Genomic DNA, 26,996 nt, shown 5'->3' with positions numbered 1-26,996 from the left:
GTATTTTTTGTTAATTATTTCTGATACAAATAGTATGATGGAAATATAAAATTTGTTATTTTAAATTTTTTCCCCTAGGGCCTCCTCATATTGCCTAAGCTGGCTGGAACTTAGAATCCTCCTGCTTCAGCTTCCTGAGTGTTAGAATATGGCTATGTGCTACTATGTTTGACTTGATAATTCTGACTTTGTACTTTGCTTTTTAGAGAAGAACCAAAGATGATACTTGGAAAGCAGATGACCTCAGAAGACACCTTAAGGTAATGTATTTTAAAGACTTGACGTGGGCTTCACATGCAACCTTCATGGGCTTTTGTACAGTGTGACCAGGCTCAACCTCGAATAGCTTCGGTTACAAAGTTCATTTCAGAGGCATTTTTGATTCAAAGATGAAGCCAGGCAGTCCATACTTCTGGAGTATTTTGGGGTGTGGCCCTGCACTGGGGCTGAGATGTCCTGTTTGTCAGCCCCGCTGGTGGCTCCTCCAGCTTGAATGTTGAGATTTAGTTCTTCTGAGAATTGCATAGTAAAGCTTTCATTTATTTCTTTAAAGCAGGGTCTCCCTCCGTCGCCCGGGCTGGCCTTGAGTTGAGGTGGCTATGATTCTCCTGTCCCATTCTTAAGAGTGCTGGCATTATACTTGCACTTGTGCTTGGCTTTACCATCATTGTCGTTGCCACAGGGTCTCACCATCCAGCCCTGGCTGGCCTGGAACTCAGAGATCCACCTGCTTCTGCCTCTTGAGTGCTGTGCTTAATGGCATGTGCCACCATGCCCGGCTGCCTTTATTGTACATGTACTAACCAAGCGGCTCTTGCCTCAGCAACTTGAAAACACAGCTTCATTATCTGTTGAGTTATAGGTTGTGTTTTATTGTTTTACTTCCTGCAGTACTAAGATTGAACTCCTACTTATGGCTAGGCCAATCTTCTGCTGCATCCTGCCTCCCGTATTGCCTTTCAGGCTTGATTTGCCAGTGACCTCGCCCATCTCTTGTACCTGGGTTGGTCAGCAGTCAGCATTGGTAGAAATGTGCAGTGGGACTCCAGGTAGTATTCTAGGAGTATTTGTTCGGCTCTACCTCCCATCTTGCTGGACTGAGAAAGCAGCTGCAGTCAGTGATTTTTAAAAAGTGTTTCAGATGAGTCTTTCTGTCCAGATATTGGAAGTAAAATGAATGTGTGCTTTCATGCTCAAGGAACATCTTGCTTGTGTTGTTTTAGGCTGTACGATCAGGTAGTCCCAAGGAAGATAGGAAAGTTAGAGAAAAGAAGATGCACAAGGAGGCAGAACTGGGCACTCTGGAGTACAGAGAACACAAGAGCCGGGACCCAGAACGAGAGGCCCGGCACAAGGAGAAGACTGCGGACAGAGACCTGTATGCCTCCCTGGAACATCTTCGTGGGGAGAGAGACCGGGAGAAGCACAAAGAAAGGAGGAAAGACATGAAAGACCGTGAGAAAGACAAGCTGAAAGACAGACATCGAGACCAAGATGCTGAGAAGGCTTACAGTCGAGGCAAGGACAGAGAGAGAGAGAAGGAGAGAAGGGCCCGGAAAGAAGAGCTCAGACAAACTATGACCTACCATGACCTCCTGGGTCGGGAAATGCGGGGCCGGCAGATGGTGGAGAGGAAGGTCTACACAGGTGGGTCTCATTAGCTATATTTCTTTTGCTATTGATTGATTGTTCCATTGACGGCTGTGTGTGTGTGTGTGTGTGTGTGTGTGTGTGTGTAGGCACATATGTGCCACACTCTGACAGGAGGTTACAGGACAGCTTATAGGAGCTGGCTTTTACCTTCCCATTTTTGAGATGGGCTCTCTTTCTGCCGCACCACGTGCTGTAGGCTAGCTGGCCTGAGGGGTCTGGCTGACTCTCCTCACCACACCTCCCATCGTGTGTAGGAGCAGCTGTATCCAGCTTTGACATGGGTTCTGGGGTTTGTCAGGCTTGATTGGCTAGTGCCTTTACTTGCTGAGCCATTTTCTTGGCCTGTATTTTGTTTAAAAGTTCTCACTGTTGGAAGGAACTTTTTTTTTTAGTTCAGTTATTTTCTCTCAGGTTTTCATGTATGCTTTAACTTTGTATTTAGGAAACAGAAAGTAACAGTTTCCTAGCCTCTGTGTTTTTCAGCTTGTTGCTTTTTTTTTTTTTTTTTTTCAAAGATTTATTTATTATGTATACAGTATGTCTGCATGTACACCTGCACGCCAGAAGAGGGCACCAGATTTCACTTTGGATGGTTGTGAGCCACCATGTGGTTGCTGGGAATTGAACTCAGGACCTCTGTAAGCGCAGCCAGTGCTCTTAACCTCTGAGCCATCTCTCCAGCCCCGCCTCTGTGTTTTTTACTATGAAAATTTTTTAAAAAATTTCTCAACAAAGGAACCATTTTCTTAGTATTTACTAGCATTTTTAACTTTTGAAATTCTTTTTTTTTATTTATTATCTCAATAAGTCTTAGTCTCCATGGATAAACAAAAATAAAGCACTTTAATAAAAGTATTCCATCAAAATGTTAGTTCTATTGCAGTATTGGAGATCTGAGGCTCAAACAGATCTGAGGCTATTGTTCATGGTAGACAAGGACTCTGCCGCTGAGCTAAAGCCCTGTCCTTTGGGTTTTCTTTTCTTTTCTTTTTTTTTTTAATTTAAATTTTTTTCTTTTTTTAAAATTTATTTGTACATTTTTTCTTTAAATTAAAAATTTTTATATAAATTACAGTTTATTCATTTTGTATCCCAGCTGTAGCCACTTCCCTCAATCCCTCCCAACCCCACCCTCCCTCGCTCATCTCCTTTTATGCCCCCCTCCAAGTCCACTGAAAAGGGAGGTCCTCCTTCACTTCCATCTGACCCTAACCTATCAGGTCTCATCAGGACTGACTGCATTGTTTTCCTCTGCGGCCTGGTAAGGCTGTTTGCCCCCTTGGGAGGTGATCAAAGAGCAGGCCAATAAGTTTATGTCAGAGACAGTCCCTGTTTCTATTACTAGGGAACCCCTCTTGGACACTGAGCTACCATGGGCTACATCTGTGCCGGAGTTCTAGGTTATCTCCATGCATGGTCCTTGGTTGGAGTATCAGTCTCAGAAAAGAACCCTACGCCCAGGTTTTTGGTTCTGTTGCTCTCCTTGTGGAGTTCATGTCCCTTCCAGGTCTTTCTATCTCCCCCTTCTTTCATAAGATTCCCTGCACTTTGCCCAAAGTTTGGTTATGAGCCTCAGCAACTGCTTTGATACCCTGCTGGGTAGAGTCTTTCAGAGGCCCTCTGTGGTAGGCTCCTGTTGTCTGTTTTCTCCCTCTTCCAATGTCTGTCCTTTTTGCCTTTCTGAGTGAGGATTGACCATCTTACCCAGGGTCCTCCTCCTTGCTTAGCTTCTTTAGGTGTACAGATTTTTGTATGTTTATCCTATAGTATATATCTAATATCCACTTATAAGTGAGTATATACTGTGTGTGTATTTCTGCTTCTGGGATACCTCACTTAGAATGATCTTTTCCAGTTCTCACCATTTGCCTGCAAATTTCATGTTTTCCTTGTTTTTAATTGCTGAGTAGTATTCCGTTGTGTAAATGTACCACAATTTCTGTATCCATTCCTCAGTTGAGGGACATCTGGGCTGTTTCCAGGTTCTGGCTATTACAAATAAAGCCGCTGTGCACATGGTTGTATTGGGTAGTACTTTTGTTCATCCTCCCAGCTTCACCTGTGGCTTCTCTTACAGACTCTGTAGAGTCCTGTTCCCCACCTCCAGTTCCTAATTGCTTCAGCTTCCTGTCAAGTGTTATTTGTAAGGCTCCACTTCCAGGCGCCACAGACATTTACTAGTTCATCTCAGTAACAAACTGCCAGCGAGGAAGAACTGTATCTGTTTCTTGGCCGTGTTCATCTTTCACTTTAAGTTTCCATACTAGCACTTGTTACCCTCGCATTTGGAGAATGTGTCTTAGTTGAAGAATGTTTTAAAATGCAAGTTAATGAACATATGTGCAGTAGTAAAGTCTATAGCAAGTTATTGGTGGCTTTTTGGTAAGATAAAGTTTGGGAATATTAAAAGTATGTTGTATTTTTTTAGTAACTAAAATACGAACTGAGGAAAAAGAAAAGAGAGATGAAGATTCTGAAAGAGGAGATGACGACAGAGAAAGAAGATATCGAGAAAGAAAGGTACCTAGGCCCGAGGCAGCAGAGCGTGTGGTATACTCCCTGAGGAGGAGATGAAGCTTCTGGACTTGTTCTTTCTGAAAATACACTTTAAACTTCTGATTGACAAGTAATAATTGTACACATTTATAGGACACAGTGTGACATTTCAGCATATACATATGGTGTTGAATCTGTACAATAGGGTGATTGCCATGCCTGTCACCTAAGACATTTTGTCTTCGTGAGGGCTGGCTATTGCTGTGTTGAAACACAGAGAGCAAAAGCAACTTGGGGAGGAAAGGGTCTATTTGGCTTACACTCCCACATTGTATCCATCATCAAAATAAGACAGACACTCCAGCAGGGATAGAACGTGGAGGCGGGAGCTGATGCAGAGGCCATGGAGGGATCCTGCTCAGCCTGTTCTCTTATAAAACCCAGAACTGCCAGCCATGGGTTGGGCCCTTCTCCATCTATCACTAATTAAGAAAATGCCCTACAGCTTGATCTTAGGCATTTCCTCGATTGAGGTTCCTTTTTTCCAGATGACTCCACCTTGTGTCAATGACTTGCTTATTTATTTTATCATCCTGGCTGGAGAACACTAGATGGAGTCCTCCTGCTCCCTAGGTTTTATGTGTTTTGAACTACGCCTCCCTTATTTCCCAGCTGCGCAACAAGCACTTTCTCGTGGCAAGTCTTGCGTACGGTTGAAAAGGCTAACTCTTTGTTAGGCACTTATGTTGCAATAGTTAAAAAAATTTGATTTGAAGGATCTTCTTTTTTTAAGTAAGTGCAATTCTGATACAGGCATGTCTGTCCTTTGGTAGACAGAATGCTTCACAAACCCTCTTCCTGCTCTGCAGTAATGTAAATACCTGTCTGGACTTTGATGTGGGTCTATAAAGGTCCTTTTAGACTTAGCTTTTTAATTTTCATAGTTTATTTGGCAAGTGATCTTAGGCAATGAACTGCCTGTGAAGCTGAGGGGCTCAGGCAGAGATTCTTTCTCTCGAAATACTCTGCTGGCTGAGATAAACAGGGTGGAACCAAGGAAGGAGATTAGAGACTCTTCTGTGTCCCAGGGAACTTAGAGGATTGAGTTATGACCTGGGAGGGAGGGAAGAAGGGAGTCTAGTGGCCCTTGGCTGGGCTGGATCAAGTCAGGCGTGCTCAGGTTCTGCCTTGAAGGCTCCCAGATGGAGTCAGAGCTGGGACACCATCGTAACAACTGCTGTGACTTGTGTCATGAGTGACCCACTGACCTTTGGTGGTGTTAGGATCAGAAGATGGTGGAACAACAGCTGTTCTTTGCAAGGCTCCTTCCAAGTGGGAATGAGCTTTGATGGTGGTGTTAGGATGAGGAGGTGACAGAATGGTCGTCTTTCTTTGCAAGGCTCCTTGTCTGAGTGGGAATGAGCAGTTGAGGGAAAGTGGCACACCATGTTATTTCAGGGACACAGCAGCATTAGCTGCTGCCGTTTACCACAGGGCTGTCTTCCTAGGGCTGTCACCGAGCATCAGTGACTACAGGACAGTGGTGCTGAAGGTGAGAGAACAAACTAAGAATGTGGTGGAAAAAGAAACACAGCAGATGCTGTTTGTTTGGCTGTGTGTCCAGATTGGTTTTCTGTCACTATAAGAGAATATCCAAGGAAAGCAATATATAAAAAAGAAAGGTTGACTTTGAGTCATAGAATTGGCACTCTCAGCCCATACCTGGTTGGCCCTATTGTAGAGAGGTGGCACATTGTGACACTGCCTAGTGGAGCAAAGCTACCCGCATCCCAGGTCAGAGAACAAAGAGGAAGGAAGGGCAGGACGAGATGAGGCCCACAGTCCCTTCAGCCTTTCTCATGGCTGCACGTGCTGCAGGTGCACAGTGCCTCCCAGTGTGCCACCATGGAGGCCACGCCTCGACATTGGTCGTCCAGACCACCATCCTGAGGAATCTCCACAGTGTGGAACATCAGAGAGAGGGCTTAGGCTTAGGTGTTGCTCTGTACTGCTTGGTGTAGGTGTGGTGAGGACTGTTCTTTCCAGGACAGTGGGTAGGGGATTTTAGGGAAGACAAGCAGTGCCAGCTGTGTGATTTTTCTCTGCTTCGTTTACCATAGTATACACAGACCGTGCTATGCCGGGACTCCTTTGCTCACACAGATTTCCTTGTTGATTTCAAAGCTGCAGTATGGAGACAGTAAGGAGAACCCTCTCAACTACTGGCTCTATAAGGAGGAAGGTGAGAAGAAGCACAGGAGGGTGAAAGATCCAGACCGGGAGAGGAAACACCGAGAGAAAAGCAGCACAAGGGAGAAGAGAGAGAAACACTCAAAAGAAAAGGGGAGCCTGCTGTCTGACAGGGAGGTGGAGGAGAGACACAGAGAGAAGCGGCACAAGGAGGGCCTTCACCATGATGAGGAGAGGCGCCGAAATCACACAGAGAAGAAGGAGAGACCTTTCAAAGAGGATCACAAGAAACGGGAGTCAAAGGTATCATTTTTGATGGCCACTGTTCCTCTGGTCACCCTGAGGTCCACAGATAGAGGGTTGCTCAGTGTGGCCTGTTAATGTTAAGATTTACTGTCTGATACCCTTTTCAGTTCTGGCTGGTATAACAAAATGTCTGACATGAGTTAAGGAAGAAATTTTTTTTTTTTTTTTTTTTAATAGAACCTGAAACAATTATCTGGATCTGGTCACATGTATATTGTATAATGTTCACTGTAGAGTAAACATCTCTCAGACATTATTGTTGTTTGTGGTGGAAGTTTAAAGCCCTTTAGCTTTTTATATAGTGTGTTCTGACAAGGGCATCTCTTACCATAATTCAAGATTGTTATGTTTTATAACTGCTTTTAATCAACAGCATCACACGAACCCTAGAAGACATGCATTTCCAGCCTGTTTGCAATAGTTAATTTAGGATTGCATGTTTTGTTTCACATTCAACCTTTGCCTCTAGGATCCTGAAAGGGAAGACATTGATTTAGAGGCTACCGGGGATGATGAGTACCTGGCCAATTGTGATGAAGACTTTGAAGTATGTGTAAAACTTATTTTTTTCTCGGTTTAACAATGTGGTCTTAAAAAAATAGTGCATGTGTAATAATTTACTAGGTCTTGTCTCACTGGTCCGTGTCTGGTAAGGTTTGATGCAGATCTGGTTGATTCCTATTCAAACCTTACCACATTCCCATCAGTGCTTGTCCTCACTGTGTTTGGTAATTTCAGTGTCTTAGAGTTTAACCACATTTTAAGTGCACTGTATTCAAACATCTGTATGAGTATCTAACTATATGCATGCATAATCCTTCACAATCTTAGTACAAAGTTTATACATTGTTAATACTTCTTATTATGCATAGTTCTATATCCTGTGGTTCATTTTCAGAATATCAAAAGCAGCATGTATTCCAAATTTATAATTCAGCAACTTTAAAATCAGGAAATTAATAAAAAAATCTTCCCTCGCCATAATAATGTTTTTCTGGTTTTAAATGATAAATTGTAATGTTGTATATGTGTATACAATGTAGATAGATCTGTTGTGTGTGACTGTTGACTCATTTGACTCAATGACTCATTGATCATTAATAACAAGATCCTTCTCATTGTGTGTAGGACTATGAAGATGATTTTGAGGTTTGTGATGGAGATGATGACAGCTATAATGAGCACGACCCTAAAGAAAAGTCTGAAGAACTTCCTCTAGCTCAGAAAAGGGAAATCCAGGAGATTCAAAAGGCAATCAGTGCAGAGAATGAAAGGGTTGGCGAGCTGTCGTTGAAACTGTTTCAGAAGCAAGGTCGGATGGAGTCCGTGAAGGAGCCCTGGGCAGGTGTGCAGGGACTTGTACCCGGGAGGCGTATTCTGAGAGCTGTGTAGACATTTGCTGAAAGGGGGCACAGCTTGTCCTCGATGCTTCAGGTGATGCCATGCCGTGTGCCTCCCAACTCCTGAGACCCACGTGTGGCCCAAGTCCTGTGTTAGGGGTGGCTGTGAACTGACAGTAGCTGTCCCCATGCACAGCTACGAATATCACCCTGCACTGTTAGCCACTTTGCAGCCTGTAGGCACGTGCTCTTGCTCTCTTTGGCAATGCCCTCCTTGATTCTTACCAAGTGGTGGCCATAGTTCCTGGCAGCAGGCTTGGGCAGAATTGTTCCATTGTTAGCTCCACAGAGGCCCAAGGACACTGCAGGACAGAGGTGAGCCCTGTGAGTGGCCAGCAGACCTAGGACAGTTCTCCCAGCATGTCAGGAAGCATCCTGCCGACTGAACCTTTTCCCAAGGAATTTTCTTTATGAAATTAGAATGTATTTTCTGAAAATTCTTGACATCTGGGCATGATAAGTTTTGAGAATGGGAGTATTTTAAAATCATTTAAAGGAAAAGTTGTGTCATTTGATAAAATTTTCTTTTAAAATAGCACAGTTGGTAACATGGGAAAATAATAGACTCACCAGATTAAATGGTCTTATAGTCTGCAATAAAGAATGCTAATAGCAATCAGGCATTAGGGCAGTGCAAAAATGCAAGTGGAAGTCTGGAAGAGTTATCAGTAATCATGTGTGTGCCCACTGCAGGGGTAGTGAAACTGTTGGCAGTATGGATATTTAGTGTTCTGTAGATTGTTACTGGAAGTACTCCTTTGAGGCCAGGGCTAATGGGCCAGTCTTTTTGCTGTCTGAATTGGCCATAGCTCAGGTACTGGTACCATGGTCTCAAGGTGGACTGGCAGCATACTTAGATCTGTGTAATAGATTCATTAGTAACCTTTTCTATTTCCTACATTCATGCTTGGTGTAATCTCTTTCTTAGCCCAGTTGGCAAGATTAATTGGTCACTCGCACACATTGCTCCCTGGAAAATAAGAACTATGGTTTTGGCCCCTTCAGCATTAAGCTAGTAGAAGGGAACAGAACACAAGGGTGAGTATAGTGACAAAGCCATGTTCTGTACTGGAGGAGGCAACTCAGAAGATGTTTAATAGTGCCCATCATGGAGTTTCAAATCTTGCCAGTAGGCTTGGCCAGCAACGTGGTCTTGAGCAGTATTCTAGGTGGCTTTGTTTTCTTTTTTGTTTTTTGTTTTTGTTTTTTTCCTGTTGCTGTGATAAAATACTGTTATCATAAGCACCTTAGGGGAGGAAATAATTTATGTGGCAGACACTGCCAGGTCAAGTCCATCACTAAAGGAAGTCAAGGCAGGAACCCAAGCAGGGCTTGGAGCAGAGACCCTGGAAGAATGTTGCTTGCCAGCTTGCTGTCTAACTTACCAGTAGGCTGATGCAAGCTCTCTTCCTTAGTTAGCCCAGGACTGCTGTCTGAGCTCTTCTGTTTCAGTTAAGGTAATCAAAACAAGCCTTCACAGATATGTCCACTGACAACCCTGATATACAGTTACTCAATTGTGTCTTTTTTTTTTTTTTAGGTGATTTCAGGCTGTATCAAGTTGACAGTAAATGCTAAGTAGGAAGGATAGTTACTTAACCTCTTTGCTTTTCCATTTCTGTAAGACCTACACAGACCGATAATTAAATAAGTAAATATATATAAGGAACTCAAAAGCATGAGTAGTTCCCATGAGTGCTAGGTCATGTTGCCATGACTACTGTTTGGCAACCACGTTTGTAGCCAACTGTATCCTGCTAGGTCATGTTGCCATGACTACTGTTTGGCAACCACGTTTGTAGCCAACTGTATCCTGCTTGGCTAACTGTAGCTAACTGTAGCTGTCTTAGAATTGCTTTGGGATAATGCGCTGCTGCATCCTGGGGCTTATTTGGTTATGAACTTAACCTACCTTTTTTTTTTTTTTTTTTCACGTGTGGCTTTAGGAAACTGATAAACACCTTTTACAGTGTACCGAAGTCAACTGTAGTATCTGAGAGTTGTTATCACTCCAGAAGGCATATCTCCATCTGTTGGTGAATTAGTGCCAAGTGCCCCCTTCCAGAGGTGTCAGCCGTGCCCCAGTATTTACATCTGCGACTTTAAAGACAGAGATGGGTTCCTCACTTTAAGAGCTGGCACAGTAGTTTTCTCAAGGTCTCACTTGGACCATTCATTGTAGTTGGCATGCTGACGTCCATGGCATGCAGTCTTAGTGGTGCCAAAACTTGAACTTTGGTCTGGACCAGCTACGAGGGTCTCCTTCAAAACCACACACCCTGTATCACTCTTCTGTTTTAAGAGTCAGTGAGATTATGTGTGCAGGCCCCTGAAGATTTATAAAGCCACAGGATGGCAGGTCTTTGGTCTTATATTCTTGTTAAACTTGAACACACAAGAGGATTGAGGAGAAAGATTTATATACAGTTAAAATAAACGTGTGATAAGTAAGAACAGGAAACTTATAGGAACCCGTAGAGGAAAGTGGTGGATTGAGGGATAGCTGTTCTCATCAGGAAAGATAGACTAAGAGGCTGCTTTTCTCTCAGCCTGACGATGAGAGATTTCATATCTTTGAAAATCTTGGTGTCCTAATGAAGCATATACCTGCACTTTGATTAAGTGGTTGGTCTAATCTTCATTTATACTCTCTTCTGCTCTTTAACTATTTTGTGTTTATATACTAATTTTCTTATTCTAGTGTATCATTCTTGCCATCTGTGGACACACACTTACCCAGCCTCCCTGAACAGTGGACTCCTGTAACTGCAGTGGTTCCTAGCCCAGTGGATTCTGTATTTTCTCTTCTCTGTACATCCTTATGATTAAATATAGCTTGTAAAGTAGGCACAGTAAGAGATTAACACTAAAAGCACAATGACAGCAGTCTGCTGTAACCAAAGCTAGGTGAGTGTGGACTTTCACAGTCAGAACATCTTAAGGTCTTCTGCTTACCCATCTTGTGTTGATGGGACGTGATGGAGTGATGCTCTAAATGAGATGTGTACACAGCCCTGGGATATAGACTTCTGCTTACCTCTGACAGGATGTCCCAGATCATTGGGGCATGATGATAAATGGTTGTGTAATAGGAGCCAACAGTGTCAGTGGCAAGGAGTCTCAGTTGTTTGGAAACATTTTTGGAAGAACATTTTAATGGGAAGTTGCCTTTGTTTCTACCACACTAAAGTGTTGCTACTGAGGTAATCTTTGGTGATGATGAGGGAGATGTTGGTGCTGAGTTTCGTGTGAGTCATAGTCTACAATTTTGTGTTTTACTATCTATGCAACTTGAAATGCTAAGACAGTGTTGGTCAGTTGATACCGTCCACCTTGCTGGTTCCACTTCATCTTCCTGTGCTCTGAACACGACCCACAAGTTCTCCTAGGACCTCATCTATTGATGTTTTCAATGGCCTTCAGTACTTTTTCTACCTTTTCACTGAGAGCTTAGAATCCCATTCCTCAGCTTGGCTTGCCTGACCGATGCCTGTGACTCCCCAGTGGCCCCTTGGTGGACTTAACGTCATTCTTGGTGCCACACATCAGTGCTTCCAGTGGTTTCTGGCTTTAGCCCCTCTACTGCCGTGATGGGGAATGTTGCTGCACCAGTTGAGTGATTCCCGGGGCCACACTGTGTCATCCTCAGGGCCTGTGTCGGGCATGGCCACAGGCAGGTCAGACACATGTGGTCTTGTCGAGCTGCACAGTGCTGTGGTCTGAACAGGTGAAGCAGTGAGGTTATTTGGGATGAAATTAAAACCTTGAGGTTTTTATTTTGTTGGCAAATTTTGGAGGCCATATGTGTTGTTATTGTTAATGAGGTTTCAAATACCAACCCTTTTTCTTCCAAGTTTTTTTTTTTTTTTTTTTCTCACTTCTTGAGATAAAACATTGGTGGAATCATCTCATACACAAGATGGCTGTCACCAACACTCGTTGGCCGGGTTGCTGGAGCATGTGTAAGTGACTTGCTTTTGTGAGGGTGAGTTCCTGGCTGTGTGCACTGTACCTGGCTTTGTTGTGTGCTCTCTTAGGGCATTCCACATAGTGCCCAAGTTGATCTGTGCTTTTGCTTTAAGCCCTGCAGTTTTCTTTACACATTTTTGTTTCTTTGGAAGTCTCCTCAGTCTTGCCCTCACCGCTTGGTGTTCCTGCCTTGGGGTCTGAGTGCTAAGACTGCAGCTGTACATCTGCAGCTTCGTAGTTTTGGTAATGTAGTTTCCACCTGGCATCTTTCAGAAGAGCCTGATTTTATTGTAATCAATGAATTGCTTTAGGTGGCGTCCTTCCTCCCTAATGGACTTCTTCACCTGCAGGTGAGGGGGGACCCATGCTTAAGCCTGCATAACCCAAGTGCTTTCTGAAAGGCTTGTTTATTATTTTATGTATGTGAGTACCCTGCATATATACCATATACCTGGTACTTGTGGAAGTCAGAAGAAGGTATTAGATTCCCTGAAACTGGAGTTATGGACAGTTGTGTGGTGCTCATAAGTGCTAGGAACTAAACACAGGTCCTCCTCAAGAACAGCAAGGGCTAGAGCACTGAGTGATCTCTAGTCCCCTGGGTGCTGTCTGATGCAACACTTTGCTGTCGGATTGAGTACATTTTCTGTTCTTGTTCTCCAACATAAGTGTAGTGCCTTCTTGTAGTTAGGCTCCCATCATGCACTGGTGTGGAAGCTTTTGCAGGTTAAGACACTGTAGCCAATGTAGCATGAATTTCTTGTTCTTTATATTTTCATGGATGGAGAATTTGTTTTTAACATTGATCTTAGCAGCCTTAAGATTTTTTTTCTTTCCTTAAATTGAGGACATTCACCTTTTTATTTCAAGGAAGATATTTTATTTAATGAATTATTTTTTCTTGTGTATATGTGTGTGAGAGAGTATTCATGTTGGGGTCAAAGGACAACTTTCTGGGGTTGGTTCTCTCTTTCCATCTTGTGGATTCTGGAGATCAACTCAGGTTGTCAACTTGTTTACAAGTTCGCTTGTTTACTGTGCCACCTGGTGGCCCTTGAGGGAAATCCTAATGGTTCCTCTTTGGCACATCCTCATTGCTCTTCTTGTCCTTTTAGGGCACCATTAAGAGTTCCTTGAGTGTTACTGTTAGGAGGTGGCCTTGTGGGAGTAGGTGTGGCCTTGTTGGAGAAAGTGTGTTTCTGTGGAGGCGGATTTAGAGGTCTTAAAATGCTCAAGCTACCCCCAGCGTGAAACACACAGACAGTCTCCTTTTGGCTGCCTTCAGATCATGATGTAGAACTCTCAGCTCCTTCTCCAGCACCATGTCTGCCTACGTGCTGTCATGCTTCCTGCCATGATGATAATGGACTAGACCTCTGAAACTGTGAGCCAGCCCCAGTTAAATGTTTGCCTTTATAAGAGTTGCCTTGGTCATGGTGTCTCTTCACAGCAACAAAACCCTGACTAAGACATTTTATAAATATTTCTAAAACTCTTACTAGTGTGATTTATGAATTTCAAGTAAAAAAATTGTTGAGATTGAAGAGTGCAGTTGTTATATATGACTATAATGGTGTATTTTTATTTGTTTGCTGTGAAGGAACTATTTCATTGTCACAAATTGGCTTCTTTTCCTCTTCTCATATGTAGATACAAATGGTTCCACTTCTAGAACCCCTGTTTGTGGGATTTTTGTGGATTTTGCAACAGCCTCACATCGTCAAAAGAGTCGGAGTCAGGCCCTTAAGCAAAAGTAGGTATATGAGGAATTTGCCACAGGTATGTGTGTGTGTGTGTGTGTGTGTGCGTGTGTGTGTGTGTGTGTGTGTGTGTGTGTGTGTATTGTGCTGTGGATAAAACCCAGGGCCTTGTGTGCTCTAGGCAAGTGTTTTCCCATTGAGCTAATCTCAGTTGTAACTTGTGTTAGTGCATTTTCCTGTCTTCCTCAAAGTGATCTTAAAAACTAGAGTTTCCCATGTTCATTGTTGACTGTTTAGGCAAATTGTTCAGGGATTGAACCAAATATTTTGATTATTAGGCAAGCTGAGCTCAGCTACTGATGAGCTATATCGCTCTCCTGGTCACATTCTTTAACTAGTACTACAATTCTTTGTGTTCATTGGCAATTCTGGTTAGTGTGTACCCTTGTGTATACTGGGTTCTTACTATCTAATGCCTGTAGTAGAGTCATGGCTGGCTGTTGCAGAACCCATGGCCTGTTTTGACTGCAGCAGAACTACAGCCATACAGTTACTATGTCTGGTGGCCAGAATCTTGATAAGCAGATTGAGCTTGCTCATGCTGTACTGTGCCTCTGTGGCACTGATCTCTTGAATACAGATAGAAGCCTCCAGGACCCAACAATTCTTGTATTCTGTACACCTGCAAAACTATTGTCATGCAATGAAAACCAAGGTCTGCCATGAGCCCAAGCATTACATAGGCTTATTTTGTCTGCCCCCAGCTCAAGCATTAATTAGATTCCCTTGAACCATGGCTTTAGCTGAGTGCCTGCATGGCTGAATGTGGGGAAATGCTTCTCTAGGCAGCCCTGGTGGATGGAGAACCTGAGAATGCTCATTTCAAAGCAGTCTTTCAAACGAGTTAAAAATTTATATTCTGCAGTGTCTCAAGGGACCATAACTTTTGAATTTGGCCTCCCACAAAGTCTGTGATAGTGTGATCAGGGATATTGACCCATGGTGGCCACAGAGCAAGGCCTGGAGCCACAGAGAGACATAACAAGCAGGGTGAGAGGGGTAAGGAAGAAGAAAGCTTTTTTCCTTGCTGTCAGTATATAGCTGAAATGTATTTTGTTAATAAGTATGTATTCATGCATAAAGATGAATACTTCCCTTGTGGAATAGATGAGGTGTTAGAACAATGACAGTGTTTCATTGTCCATTGAGAGCAAAGCATAAAATCTTGCCTGTAACAACTTGACAGGGCCTTTGCAGAGGCAGTTTTCTGTGACGTATCAAATATATCTATCTAATGCTCTTGAGCAGCATACAGCTGTCAGAGCATCCCTTTTTGACCAGTGGGTTGCAGAGGATTGGGACAGGAAGTCGACCACTTTCTATGATGAACAGTTTGAGTCAAAACAAAACAACAACAACAAAAACCTCTTCAGCTAAAAACAACTCTGAAAGCTGTACCTAAAGCAACAGTAACCACAAATCCTGAGATGTTTGCATGACAAAGTAGTAATAGTTAGGACTGCCAGGACCGAAGGACCAAGTGCCACAAGAGAAGCGCAGTGTGCTGATCCTTGTGTTGCTCCTGTGTGCCCGTTCCGGGGACTGTATGCGTGTTTCAAGGTGGGCGAGTCAGGGAGAAAGCAAGAGCAGGAAACTGTGCCCTTCGCCTACGGTTGGGCAGGTGGAGAATGAGGTTTAGGACTTTCAAGAAAGAGAATTCTCGGTAAACACCCCAGACTTTGGATCTAAGTTCCTAAGGCCTATATACTAGGAATAAGGGCAAGTTTGAAATAGATCTGACATCACAGATCATGACACTGAGCCTCTGATCACCCCAGTAGGACCTGCTTGGTGTGGCCTGTTTGGATTTTGATTGCCAGGGAGAAACTAAAAAGTGATTCCTGAGCATGAGTCATTAGTTCTTGATTTTAAAAATAAGATTATAATAGCATGTGATTAATGTACATATAAGCAAATTAACAAGCAATAAATTTAATCAGAACATTGATATCAATGAGACAATCAAAAGAATTTTAGGACTCTCCACTAAAAATATGATAATGGAAACTAAAAATTGGGTAGATGAATTAGTTCAATAACAAATTATCAGAGGTGGCAGGACCAGAGAGTTGGAGAGAGGGCAGTAGAAAGTTCCAAATTGAAGTGAAGGTGAGGAGGGGGGGGACAACTCTAAAAGTGATACAAAGATGTGACACGGAATGGAATCATCAGATGCATATAATTGGATCCTGGAAAGGATGAAGAGAAGGACCAGGGCAAGAGACCATGTTTTTTTTTTTTTTTTTAGAGACCATGTTTTAAGACATACTGTCTGCAGATTTTCAAAACTTGATGAGTGTAAACAAAGCTTTAAAAGATTCAAGAAGCATAAATGTAGACAATAAAGAAGGACAACAAAAGTGCAGTGAGAGAGAGTCTGGTCAGACTGCTGAACACCAGATATCAGGGGCCCTTAAAAATAGCCAGAGAGGTTGGGAACCTGCAGTTTGAAGGTTAGAGTAGGTAGCTTAAGTGGGAGGGTTTCAAAGGAAAATATAGGCCACAGTGACAAACATGCTCCAAGTGCTGAAAGTGAATAAGGTCCTTTAAAAATTAAAGTAAGAGATACACATTTTCTGCTCTACAAAACCATGAGAATTCCTTGCTTATAGACCTGTACTAAAACCGACTGGGTATCCTAGTAGGGGGAACAGGGACTGTCTCTGACATGAACTCAGTGGCTGTCTGTCTGATCACCTCCCCCTGGGCTGAGTGCAGCCTTGCCAGGCCACAGAGGAAGACAATGTAGCCAGTCTGGATGGGAGCTGATAGGCTAGGGTCAGATGGAAGGGGAGGAGGTCCTCCCCTATTAGTGGACTGGGGGAGAGGCATGGGAGAAGAAGAGGGAGGGAGGATAGGATTGGAAGGAGATGAGGGAGGGGACACAGCTGGGATATAAAGTAAATTGTAATAAATAGTAAATAACCAATTTAAAAAACAAAAATGACCAAAAAACAATAGGCTTTTTCAGGGAGAAGCAATTGATACCAGATAAAAACACGGACTCCTAAAGGAGAGAGTGACAAAGGGAAGGGTAAGTTAATGAACAAGTAGCCACCAACTCTGACTGAATAAGTGACTGTCATATCTTTTGGAATTAAACATTATGTAGGATTAATTTCTTCACAGTTTAGTCCAAGAATTGAAGAGGTTAATGGGACAGTAAGTTATTGTAAGGTCCTGGCAGACAGAGAAAAAGCACTTAAGTTATATTTTTAGTAGGGCAAGAGTATATGTTGAAATATTTAAGGTACCTATTCAAAGATTATGGGGAGAAAGTATAACAAGTGAATAAGTAGGATAATGAAAACACGATAAATTCTATATAATGTAGATTGGTGGAAAATGTTTTTTTTTCTTTTTTTTTTTGGTCACGAAAGGCTTTCTCTGCATAGCCTTGGCTGGCCTGAACTCACTCTGTGGACCAGACTGGCCTTAAACTCACAGAGATCCACCTGCCTCTGCCTCCCTAAGTGCTAGGATTAAAGGCATATGTGTATCTTCTACAACTGGAAAATAAGTGTATTTTAGGAAAGAAACTTTACATGATAGACACAGAAAGGTTGAAAATACGTGGATGGGAAAGAGATGTGTCAAGCAAACACTAACCAAAATAATGTGATGTCACCTATGTGAGACAGATTTAAGAATGAGAAGGTTGCTGTCGCATTACTTCATGAGGGTAAATGGACAAACTTGTCAGAGCTGACAGTTCCCCCCCCCCCCCCGAGTATCCAAACAGCATTGTCACCTAGCATGCAGTGTATCAAAACCCAGCCAAACCCAAAGGAGAAAGAAGGGCCACATACAGAAAAAGACTTTTTAAAATACTTTTCCTTAGATGAATGTGCTGCATTTCTTTTTTCTTATATGTGTGAGAGTATTGATCACATATTTATCTGTGCACTGCTTGTGTGCCTAATGCCATGGAGGTCAGAAGAGGGCGTTGGAATTATGGACATTTGTGACCATGCTGGTGCTGGAAATGGGTCCTCTGCAAGAACAACAAGTTTTCATAGTCATTGAGCCATCTCTCTAGGTCACACATTCAGAGATTTTTTTCTTGTAAAAAATTTTAAAATGTAGTTTTGAAATTTGTTTTAATTAATTACAATTTATTCACCTTGTATCCCATCTGTGGCCCCCTCTCTCATCCCCTCCCAATTCCACCCTCCTTCTCTCATCTCCTCCCATGCCCCCTCGCTCATCTCCTCCATGCCCCTCTCCCAAGTCCGCTAATAGGGGAGGTACTCCTCCCCTTCCATCTGACCCTAGCCTATCAGGTCTCATCAGGACTGTCTTTCATAGTCTTCCTCTGTAGCCTGGTCAGGCTGCTCCTGACCTCAGGAGGAGGTGGTCAGAGAGCCAGGCAGTGAGTTCCTATCAGAGACAGTCCCTGTTCCCCTTACTAGGAAACCCACTTGGACACTGAACTGCCCTATGTGCCATGTGTGAACTACATCTGTGCAGGGGTTCTAGGTTATCTCCATGCATGGTCCTTGGTTGGAGAATAGATTTTTTTTCTTAACAAACTTCTCTTGTTGGTGTTAGAAATTTAGTGAAGACAAAAATATGGTGGAGTTTTATAATATTTAAACAATTTTTCATCAATAGGCTAAAGTAATATAGAGTGCCATTGACCGTAATGGAATTAGTCCCCAAATCAACAAAAATTCACTTAAAAATTTTCCAGAAGTTAGAAAATTAAACATTAAAAGACAAAGTGAATCTTTTTCTTTCCTTTTAAAAAAAAAGATTTATTTATGCCTTTTATGTGTATGAGTGCTCTATCTGCATGCCAGAAGAGGGCATCAGATCCCAGTACAAACTTTGATTCAAAATTTTATGACTATGAAAATGAAAAGGTGTATCTCTCTGTGTGTGTATACGGAGTGGGGAGTGTTGACATGGTTTATTAGAGGCTTTGTCTCACTTGACTACATAGGACATGAAGTCCTTCAAAAGGCTACCAAATGAAGAGGAAAAAAAAAATTCACAGTCTGGCTCAGTTGGGTCTGAAAGCCTCATATCAAAGCAAGTGGTGTAATTCTCAGAGTTAGCACAGTTTGAGAGCTGGTGGGTTAGTGATCCTTAGATCCTGAGACAGAAGCTAAAGAGCCTGGAGTTCTGATGCCCAAAGGCAGAAGAGGATGCTGACTCCTGAATGGAGTCATACTTCCAGTGCCTTTGTCCTTCCCGACCACCAGCCTATTGGGCTCTTCAACCCCGCTGTGGGTAGAGAGCCTGCAGTCATCTCTACAGCTCCGATGCAATGCCTCACACACCCTCACAGACCCTGGGGGCGGCCTGGCCACCCTGGTCACATGCTAACTCATCACGATGGATGTCTGTTTCAACATACAGGCAGACTCCCACTTTCTGACGGTCAAGGATAACAAATCTTAATTAGCCACCGTAGAATCCCCACATCTAGTCACCATCATACGGTGACCCCAAAGTGAGTAACAACGAAGATTTAGGAACCCCTGACACCTACCACCTCACTAGTCGTATCAGCAGATACAGACATTAAGAACACTGATTTGTGACAAATCTTAGCAAATCGGAATGGAATGAATTGATATCACCCTACAAAAGTACTTTCATAAGAATTTGACAAATAGCTTCATATGCTCTGGTGAAGCTTTTCAGTTCTGGACGTCGGTGTGGTAGCCACCATTTTTACTCTGTGTAATTAGGTGCAAAATGGACAAAAAAAATTAGAAAAAACCCAAAATTTATACTTCATTAGCTACATAATTATATAGAAAAAATTTACAGATAAAACTAGAATATATTAAGAAATGTGAATAATGAATGGATTTAGCAAAGATACTGCATAAAAATTTAGCCCATTCAGTGGTATTTGCCATTAAAATGTCACCTACTAATAGATAAGCATGATTGCATGAAGGTCTCCACACAGGAATGTGGTAAACATTATGGAGTCTACTATATATCCTGGTAAGGGTGTGTGTGTATTCAGACCTTCCAGGATGCTGATTCTGAAAATTACATAAAAATACTAAGAGGCAAGAGTAGTGAAGACGTATTAAAGGAGAAAAAATTAGAGGCCTTGAAGTCAGAGGACAAAGTTAGTTACAAGAACCCAGTTATCATGCTGTATTCTTAGCAAAGAAATCAATCTGCCTAAGTACAGGGGGGAGCATCAGCTGTGCCACACTGTCATTAATTGTGTTGTGCTTGGTGTGTGGTAGGAAGAGGCTGGTGATGGAGCAGCTAGATAAATGCCTGGAAACAGGAAGCTGAGCCACCTACACAGGGAGAAGATCCGGACAGCCAGGAAATGAAATGTTCTTCTGTGGCAGGGGCCTTGTAGCTGGAGGAGTTTTTGAGACAGAATTGAAATTTATAAGTAGAAAGTTAGAGGATGGTGGCCAGGGAATAAGATGATGTAGAAGTGACAGCTGTTGTAAGGACTCTGTGAGTGGAGGACCAGAGAGGAGGAAAGTGAGAACTCTTAACTTGTTAAGATGCAGTGATTCTGGGAGGATCATTCCCCATTCATAACGTATCGAACACCAGCATTTGGGAGTGCTGGTAAGTGGAAGAATAAAGAACCTTTTTCTTGCTCAGCTTGCATTAGCCTGGGGAGAGGTGACCAGGGATATTGAATCCGGGGCCCATCACTACTAGGGTGTCTGGGAAAAGAGAAAGAGAGAGAGAGAGAGAGGAAAGAAAGGAAGGAAGGAAAGAGAGGGAGAAAAGAAAGAAGCAAGCAAGCTATATAAACGGTTGGGAAAGACTACGGGGCATGCAGAAACCCAGTTTCTAGGATTCCTGGTGTGAGGTGCTGTTTCCTGTGGGACTAGGCTGCTGTAGCCTTCAGGAGAAAGTAGGCTGAAAATCTGGCTGTCCCACTGGCTGGTAGAACAGAAATGTCATCCTACTAGCCAACACAATAAATCATGAAAAAGGTGAGTTGCTGGTCGTGAAAATTCTAGTATACATACGGTGTGACTTTATCAACCTCTGCACTGCGATGGGGCAGTCACACCTTTGGTTCGTGATATATTCATACCATTAGTTTGTGACTTTTTATCTAGTTTTTTTTTTTTTTTTTCTCTTTCTTTTTTGCTCGGGCTCTAACATAGAGTCTTCTATAAGTTAGGCCAGCATTTGGCCACTGAATTATACCCTCAGCTCCTATTTAGTTATTTAAAATAATTATTGCACACTTTAGAGTCATTTAATGACTTACACATGATCCTGAAACATACCTTCTTGCCTGTCTCTGAGTATGTTATTCAATTTGATTTTTATTTTCAATCTGTTTTAAAGGACACGAAGTACAAAACTTCTCCGGCTTATTGATTTAGACTTTTCATTCACTTTTTCTCTCTTGGACCTACCACCAGTAAATGAATATGACATGTACATAAGGAACTTTGGGAAAAAAAATACCAAGCAGGTAAGTAAAAGATGTGTTATCTAAGTGATAAATGGAAGTATAGTATAAGTGTGTGCCCCTTGCCTATTCTGCAGTATTAGAATTGGAAATGTTTCTGAAGCTATGGTTGGGAGAAAGTGTGTCCTTCATAACTTAACCTGATACTCATAAATGATACTGAGAGGATGCAAAGTCTGAAGATAGCCTCTTGGGCATAATGAATGATTGGTACAGATGACAAGTGTTTCAGTTTCTTTTCTGTTGTTCTGACATAAGCAGCTTGGGAGAAAGAATATTTTCCCTCCCAAGCCCAGATGACAGCCCAGCCTAGCAGGCAAGCCTCAGCAGCAGGAGCTTGAGAGAGTCAGCCCTGTTGCCTCTGCAGTCAGGACAGTAGAGCAGGAGCTTGAGAGAGTCAGCCCTGCTGCCTCTGCAGTCGGGACAGTAGAGCAGGAGCTTGAGAGGGTCAGCCCTGCTGCCTCTGCAGTCGGGACAGTAGAGCAGGAGCTTGAGAGGGTCAGCCCTGCTGCCTCTGCAGTCGGGACAGTAGAGCAGGAGCTTGAGAGGGTCAGCCCTGCTGCCTCTGCAGTCGGGACAGTAGAGCAGGAGCTTGAGAGGGTCAGCCCTGCTGCCTCTGCAGTCGGGACAGTAGAGCAGGAGCTTGAGAGGGTCAGCCCTGCTGCCTCTGCAGTCGGGACAGTAGAGCAGGAGCTTGAGAGGGTCAGCCCTGCTGCCTCTGCAGTCGGGACAGTAGAGCAGGAGCTTGAGAGGGTCAGCCCTGCTGCCTCTGCAGTCGGGACAGTAGAGCAGGAGCTTGAGAGGGTCAGCCCTGCTGCCTCTGCAGTCGGGACAGTAGAGCAGGGGCTTGAGAGGGTCAGCCCTGCTGCCTCTGCAGTCGGGACAGTAGAGCAGGGGCTTGAGAGGGTCAGCCCTGCTGCCTCTGCAGTCGGGACAGTAGAGCAGGAGCTTGAGAGGGTCAGCCCTGCTGCCTCTGCAGTCGGGACAGTAGAGCAGGAGCTTGAGAGAGTCAGCCCTGCTGCCTCTGCAGTCGGGACAGTAGAGCAGGAGCTTGAGAGAGTCAGCCCTGCTGCCTCTGCAGTCGGGACAGTAGAGCAGGAGCTTGAGAGAGTCAGCCCTGCTGCCTCTGCAGTCGGGACAGTAGAGCAGGAGCTGGAGAGGGTCAGCCCTGCTGCCTCTGCAGTCGGGACAGTAGAGCAGGAGCTTGAGAGGGTCAGCCCTGCTGCCTCTGCAGTCGGGACAGTAGAGCAGGGGCTACACACATACTTGTACTCAGTTCCTTTTCTCCTTTTTCACGCAGTCCAGGGCCCAGGGATTGTGTCACCCACTTTTAGGCAGGATCTAACCACATCAGTTAATGTTCAGGGAAGTCCCACAGCTAACCTGACCCAACCCCAAGAGTGCTTACCGTAACAATTTTAAGGTTGTTGGCTGGTTTAAAAATGTAGCTGCTTTTATTTTCAGTAATGGCAAATTGCTTTGAAACTGAAATAGATGTCAAGTCTAACGTGCTTTTGTCCGAAGGCATATGTTCAGTACAACGAAGATAATGTTGATAGAGATGTTCAGACTGAAGATATAGACACCAGGGACGTTTGGACCCAGCACCCAGGGGAAGGCACTGCTGTATCTGGAGGTAACCCTGAATGTTGACTGTCTGCTTCCTTTACAATACATTCTGTTTTTACTCAACTGCCCTTTCTCATGTGTTTCTTTGGATGAGGTTGTTAGTACATGGCTATGGAAGCACTCTTTCGATATTCCTTTGAAGAAACAAATTAGCTCATGTTAATGAATGAGATTAGAGCTGTTGAATCATAGGGAATCATTAAATTGGCCTGGAACTTTGTCGGATCCTGCCCAGGATTTGCAGTGTAGTGGGGAAGATGCCATACTCAAAATACTCACCTGTAACTGTAGGAAAACGGTCTGAGACTAGGCCAGTTTGTTCTCATCAATAAAGACTTTTTACCTGTTAAGTGCGCTTGGAGATGTGTTCTGTTGGTGCAGTTCAGAGCTCTCTAGAGCACAGGGATGTCCAGCTATTCCATGGAATATACATTGTTGGTTGATTTTTTTCTTAAGTAATTGTCTTTATCTGACAAGGAATATATCCTCAAGTAGGCTTCAGCATAAGAAAGAGATGCTAGGGTTGGTTGGTCCAAGTGCCCTGGACCATAGTGTTAGAGATCTCTCATCCTTAGTTTCACCTGTAACCTAACACTCACAGCAAACACTGGTTCACTTTTCTGCATTCCTCAAGACAGGTGAATTGGATGCAGTTTATGAACTTACTGTAAAACAGTGGGAAACCGGGGAAATTGCCAGTAGATGTAGAGGGTGGAGTGCAGTGTTGGGACTTTTCTTCTAGGCTTCTCGGTGTTTGTGACATTGCTCTGCACGCTGTGATCTGAAAAGCGTAACTGTTTGGAGTCAACTTTATTGACTTAATAAACCTGTGTTTTAGGGAGTGAAGAAAAAGACTTCTCGGATGTCACAGTCGTCCCAAAGATTGACACACCACGGTTGTCCAGCTTTCTCCGGGCGGCATGTCAGGTGTGTTCTGTGGTGCACGTCCTCTTCTGTGTGTTAGCACTCCAGGGTTCGTTGTGTTCAGAAATGAAGCTGCCGAGACCCTGCAGTCCTTGTGGACTAGATCAGTTCTTTATTTCCAAGAGTTCTGTTCACGTCTGTGAAGTCCTTGTATGTAAATGACCTTAGTGAATACAGGTCACTGAAGACTCTGTGGGTTAGGGGCTCTAGGCCATAATTTCCTACAGTTGAAACTAATCATAGACTCTTAAGCTAAGCATGTTAAGCTGGTAAAGTAAGTATGAATCTATATAGTATTTGTAAATAATAAGCTCAAGATTTTATCAGCTGGCTATGGAAAATTCCAGAGTAATTAACTGCGAGGCTCCATATACTGTAGCAGATGTCACCTGGCTCCTGCTTCCTTGTTTTGTCCCTTTTGTCATCATCCACCTGATTATTTTGAAACTAACCCTAATCATCATAATTTTTACCTCAATATATTTAGTATAAATCTCTAAAAGAAAATTATCTTTTTTAATATAAAAAACACAGCTTTCACCTTAAAGGGAATAAGAGAGTTTTTTCGGCAGCCAAATATGAATGATTTTGGCCTGGGCACATGGATTTAGGTTACCTTAACATTTCCATTAAGTTTTTATAGTTTCAGAACAAAAGAAAATCCTGAGTCAAAGCACTTTTCAGCTGCACTGTGAGAACAGTGGGTAGGAGGATTCCAGTCAAGTGAGGAAGTCTGTGATGGAGGCCTCACTGTCTGATGACATTCTTGGTTTTGAGTTAGGAGACCTCAAACCGTAGTAAGGGTCATAAGGACAAGCGTAAAGGTAGGCAATGAAAGGCGTTCAGGAGGGCTGATGAGAGCCCAAGATAACTTGGCTATGGACTTGTAATACTCCAACTGCATAGTCACAAAGTTCACTAACACAGGTGTGACCTGTGTTAATATCCATGCTATATTATAGCATAGTATATGTTACAACTTCTAATATATTGATTTTAATATATTTCTAATTATAAAATATAATAGAAATATATATTTCTAGTATATGATATAATATATAATATTATATAATATAAATAGAAATAATATAATTTCTAATATATTAATTGTAATATATATTACAATTTCTAATATATTGTATTGAACTTTTTATATAACCTTAGACTTTAAATGCAGAGCAGACATAGACGGCCTAATGATGTTAAGGCCTAACAGGCTGATTTGAGCTGAGCTTGTCTGTCAGCCTGTTCTGATTACCACCAGTTACTTTTCCTCAGGGTCACAGTTCGACAGGAGTTTGTGGTTTAGAAACAGGGTTAGGCTTGACATCTTGTTACTATTATTAGATTCTGTTTTAGTGTGAAATTCTTGGCAGCAGTAAGAACAGCATCCTCAGGTGCAGTGCAGTGTAGAGGGAGATGAGATGGAGAGGAAAAGAGGTGTTGAGGATCAGGGGAGCCTGGTCTGGCCTTGATCTCACAGGCTTCTTTTGTACACATTACATCTCTGTCCAACTTCAGATGAAGCTCTGCTAGTCCTTGCTTCACAGTCCCTGCCTTCCTGTCACCAGTTCTGCTCATTCCTAAGTCTCTTTGCGTTGTAGACGTGACCTGGTTAGGTCTGTTACAGACATGGAATGCTGACATAGGATGCAGTGAGTGATGGTTGCCTGTGTTTCTCCTTTGTGCTTTGTTTGCTTGAGGGTGTTAGATGTCCAGGCTCCCTCCCCCTCTGAAATTTTAATTGTATTTAATGTTAATGTAATTAAATGTTGTAAATAAGAATGGGCTTGTGGGTCATATACTATTTATTATTTTTTGTCCTATAATTATTACAGTGGTATTATTTAACCTGCTATCACAAATAGTAAGACATAGACATCTGTTAGATTTTATAATTGTCTATTTACCTTGGGTTGGGCAGATATTTTTACCTACATATCTCAGTAACCTCACCATCCACCTCCTAGCTCCCCATCCAATGCTACCTTGACCATCCTAATCTGGGCTACCTTCCATCCATCATCTTATGAATACTTGCTTATATTTGGTGTTTTTTTCCATTCATGCCATCCTCAGAGTCCTTCTTCCCAGCCCACTGGTTCCTTCTCCATGCTAACCCATTGAGGTGTCCTCCTTCTTTCACTCCTTCTGTCCGTCTATCTTTTTGCTGTGATTCTCCTGTTCTCAAAGCCTGGAAACCTTAGCCATGCCTTCCCCATTCTGTCCTGCCCAGGTATAGGCTATTTAATCAGCCAATTAGATAGGTTTACACAACAAGGACAGGTATGTATCCAGGCAATAACCAGGTCTTATAGGCTAGTTATTAGCATCAAAATATAAGCATCAGACCAACCCACAACAAGGAAACAACATGTTAGATGAAATAAAGACATCCTGTGACATATTAGTTTGCTATTATTATGCAAAAATGATTTTTTTTTAAAGTTATGGTATGGTGGAGCCAAACATTTATTTATAGAAATAGAATCTACAAAAGGTAATTTTTAAAGAAAGGCTAACATGGTGTTAGCATTTTAAGAAAGATGATTCATCTTCGGGATAGTTTTTAAATTTGTAAACATTTATTTTTATTTTATGCGTGTGGTGTTTTGTGTGCTTGTGTGTCTGTGTATCGTGTGTGCATTCTGGGTCTGAGAGGCCAGGAGAGTCCCTGGACTGGAGTTGTGGGCTCCCGTTGGGGGTCTGGGAACTGACTCTAGTCCCTTGCGAGAGAGTGCTGTCCACTGCTGAGCCCTCTCCAGCCCCTGTCCTCGTGTCTTTCAAAGGTGGTTGCTGTTCTGCTGGAGGAGGACCGTCTGGCCGCTGGACCCAGCTGGAATCCTCGGGTTCAAGACAAAGCTCTGAGCATCAGCGACAGCTCCTCTCAGCTGAACACAAACCTGCTGTTTCTTCAGAGTAAGAGCCTCTTCTGATGTTGGTTTTCGGCCAAACATGAACATTTGCATTGAAATAATGATCATTGATGTTACATATTTAATGTGATGGGGGTTATTGCATATAAAAGAGAGATTCAGCGGCTGCAGAATTGCAAATGAATGGTGAGGATTCTTTTTTTAAGTGTATATGTTTATGATTTATGATTTCCATAAGTTAATTAGAAGAGGGCTGACACCAACTTAAATTAGTGAAATCACTTAGTAAATGGAAACTGAGATTGTCTGTGTTTTAAGTCCTGTAATTCTTTTTTTAGTTAATACACAGCTATGGAAACAAATG

The 26,996-nt window shown here is 42.8% G+C and overlaps 1 protein-coding gene across 3 annotated transcripts in view; it reads left to right on the top strand.

The window, feature by feature from the left end:
• Window positions 1-26,996, top strand: part of Dync2i1 (dynein 2 intermediate chain 1) — a 57,762-nt gene that overhangs the window by 4,869 nt on the left and 25,897 nt on the right. For all 3 annotated transcript variants that reach the window (XM_060388283.1, XM_021653065.2, XM_060388284.1), the window contains exons 2-12: window positions 207-260; window positions 1,224-1,647; window positions 4,082-4,173; window positions 6,334-6,642; window positions 7,115-7,192; window positions 7,774-7,990; window positions 13,665-13,767; window positions 21,077-21,206; window positions 22,728-22,839; window positions 23,671-23,759; window positions 26,546-26,675. In XM_060388283.1, coding sequence (XP_060244266.1) covers window positions 207-260; window positions 1,224-1,647; window positions 4,082-4,173; window positions 6,334-6,642; window positions 7,115-7,192; window positions 7,774-7,990; window positions 13,665-13,767; window positions 21,077-21,206; window positions 22,728-22,839; window positions 23,671-23,759; window positions 26,546-26,675 — 1,738 coding nt within the window. The remainder of the gene's footprint in view (window positions 1-206; window positions 261-1,223; window positions 1,648-4,081; window positions 4,174-6,333; window positions 6,643-7,114; window positions 7,193-7,773; window positions 7,991-13,664; window positions 13,768-21,076; window positions 21,207-22,727; window positions 22,840-23,670; window positions 23,760-26,545; window positions 26,676-26,996) is intronic.

Source organism: Meriones unguiculatus, chromosome 7, assembly GCF_030254825.1.
Source record: "Meriones unguiculatus strain TT.TT164.6M chromosome 7, Bangor_MerUng_6.1, whole genome shotgun sequence".
NCBI lineage: Eukaryota > Metazoa > Chordata > Mammalia > Rodentia > Muridae > Meriones > Meriones unguiculatus.
The sequence above is the reverse complement of the archived record's forward strand: the minus strand, read 5'-3'. Positions and strand labels throughout refer to the sequence as shown.